General features: G+C 40.9%; 1 protein-coding gene across 1 annotated transcript; it reads right to left on the reverse strand.

Moving 5' to 3' along the window:
- Positions 1-549: 549 nt before the first annotated feature.
- On the reverse strand, positions 550-1,414 carry LOC141715093 (uncharacterized). The gene is made up of 2 exons (XM_074518577.1): positions 1,229-1,414; positions 550-1,137 (listed from the first exon to the last, which is right to left on the reverse strand). The coding sequence occupies exons 1-2, from the start codon at positions 1,412-1,414 to the stop codon at positions 550-552; spliced, it is 774 nt and encodes a 257-aa protein (XP_074374678.1).
- Between the last annotated feature and the right edge of the window lie 745 nt (positions 1,415-2,159).

The following is a 2,159-nucleotide window of genomic DNA, read 5'->3' on the forward strand; positions in this document are numbered from 1 at the left end:
TCCCTTGCCCCTTTATTCCGAAGGATAGGTCTAGTTTCTAAAAGACTTTGGAAATAAAAGGTAGTAAAGGTGGACGAGCGAAGAGCTTATCTTTTTCGGGATAACCCCTAGATAGGTGTTCGTTCGTCCTTTTATTTGGAAGGCGAACGAAGAGCTTATCAACTTCAGATAGCCCCTAGATAAGTATTTGTTCTTTTTGCTCAATCTACATAACATAAATTTACTTTGACATTTTTAGGTATGTCGTGTTCCATTCTGAAGGAAGAAAGCGGGTAAGGGTGAAGGACTTACCTTCTTCGGGTAGCCCCTAGATAAGTCTTAGTTCGTCATGCCTGGCCACTTGAAAAGTAAATTTGAATAACATGCGTGTGGGGACGAAGGACATTATCTTCTTCAGATAGCCTTTAGATAAATGTTCGTTCGTCCTTTCCATGCGTCAAATATTTTTTAAATAAATGGTATTTGTGAAAGAAATGTATCTTTGTTGATGATCATTCATTCATTACACACTTTGCAGTTTTATGTAAGTACATTGCTTGAGAAATTCTCTTACTGGTAGAATTTCCGAAGCCGGCTAGCATGCCATGTATTTTTTATCGTTTCTCCAACCAAGGTCTCCACTTTGTAAGTTTCTGGATGAACGACCTCCGTAACTTTGTAAGGACCTTCCCAGTTCGGATTGAACTTTCCTTGCTTCGTCGGCATGGATACAGACAGCTCCCTTAGGACTAGATCTCCTACACCGAATGATTTTTTCTTGACACCCGAATCATAGTATTGTGCGGCCTGTAGTAAATACTTCAGATTTCTTTGGTGAGTCGCTTCACTTTCTTCATCCAGTAGATCTATATTGGCCTTTCGGCCGAATTCGTTGTTTTCCACGTTGTATACTTCATTTCGGTAGAAATCCATGCCCACTTCCACATGTACGAAGGCATTCGTGCCATATGCCATTCTGGATGGTGTTTCTCCCGTATAGGATCTTGGGGTTGTTCGGTAAGCCCACAAGATCCAAGGAAGTTTTTCTGCCCATTTCCCTTTGGCTTCACCAAGCTTCTTCTTGATGCCTTGGAAGATAATCTTGTTGGCAGCTTCGACCGCACTGTTTCGTTGGGCATGAGTGACTGAACTGAAATTCTGTTAAATTTCAAAATGATGGAGGAATTTTATAAACATTTTTCCTGCAAATTAGGTTCTGTTATCTGAAACACACAGCTTCGGGATTTACTGGTTCTAGCATGAATGTTTTAACGACTTCTTCGGTTATAGCTGATAGGGGTCGGGCTTCTACCCACATAGTCATGTAATCAACGGCAATAATGCAGTACTTCGCCTGCTTCGTGCTAGTGGGGAGGATACCCACTATGTCAACAACCCATATGGCGAATGGTATGGGGCTTAGTACTGAAGACATTTCCTTCGGGGTTACTTCAGGACTGTTGTAAACAATTGGTATTGTTTATATTTTTTTACATATTCACTTGCATCTTCTCTCGAGTCGGTCAGAAGAATCCTTACCGAATGATCTTAAAGGCCAATGATAAACCGGCAAAATGTTCTCCACATATCCCAGCATGTACTGCTTCTAAGGCTATCTATTATTCTCCGGAATTAAGACACCTTAATAGCGGTTGCATAGCCGATCTACGGTATAATTTTCCTCCAACTAAGGTGTAACTTGTTGCTCGATATTTAACTTTCTGAGCGTCCCTTTGATCGAGGGGCAACATCCCCTACTCCAGGTAAGCCCGGATTGAAGTCATCCAATTTGTTCCTTGGTAAATTTTTAAGCATTGTTTTTTATCAATAGAAGGTGTCTTGGTTTTGGTCAGATAAATAGAGCTAGTTAGGCTCTATGTTTCTGCCGAAGCTAGTCTTGAGAGGGCATCCGCCCGACTATTGTTTTCTCTTCCTATTTGGCTTAGTTCAAAAGATTCAAAAACTAAGGAAGTTTCTCTTATCTTGGTGGCATAGGGTTTTGTTCAAGGATCCCTTTGTTCGTATTCCCCGGAAAAGTGCTTGACCACCAGGATTAAGTCACTGAAGACCCTCAAACTTTTTGGTTCTAAAATTATTGCTAATTCCATCCCAACCAATACTACTTCATATTCTGCCTCATTGTTGGTGAAAGGAAAAGTGAACTGAATTGCCTGATAGAT

The sequence above is a fragment of the Apium graveolens genome, chromosome 3 (assembly GCF_009905375.1).
Source record: "Apium graveolens cultivar Ventura chromosome 3, ASM990537v1, whole genome shotgun sequence".
Taxonomy (NCBI): Eukaryota; Viridiplantae; Streptophyta; class Magnoliopsida; order Apiales; family Apiaceae; genus Apium; species Apium graveolens.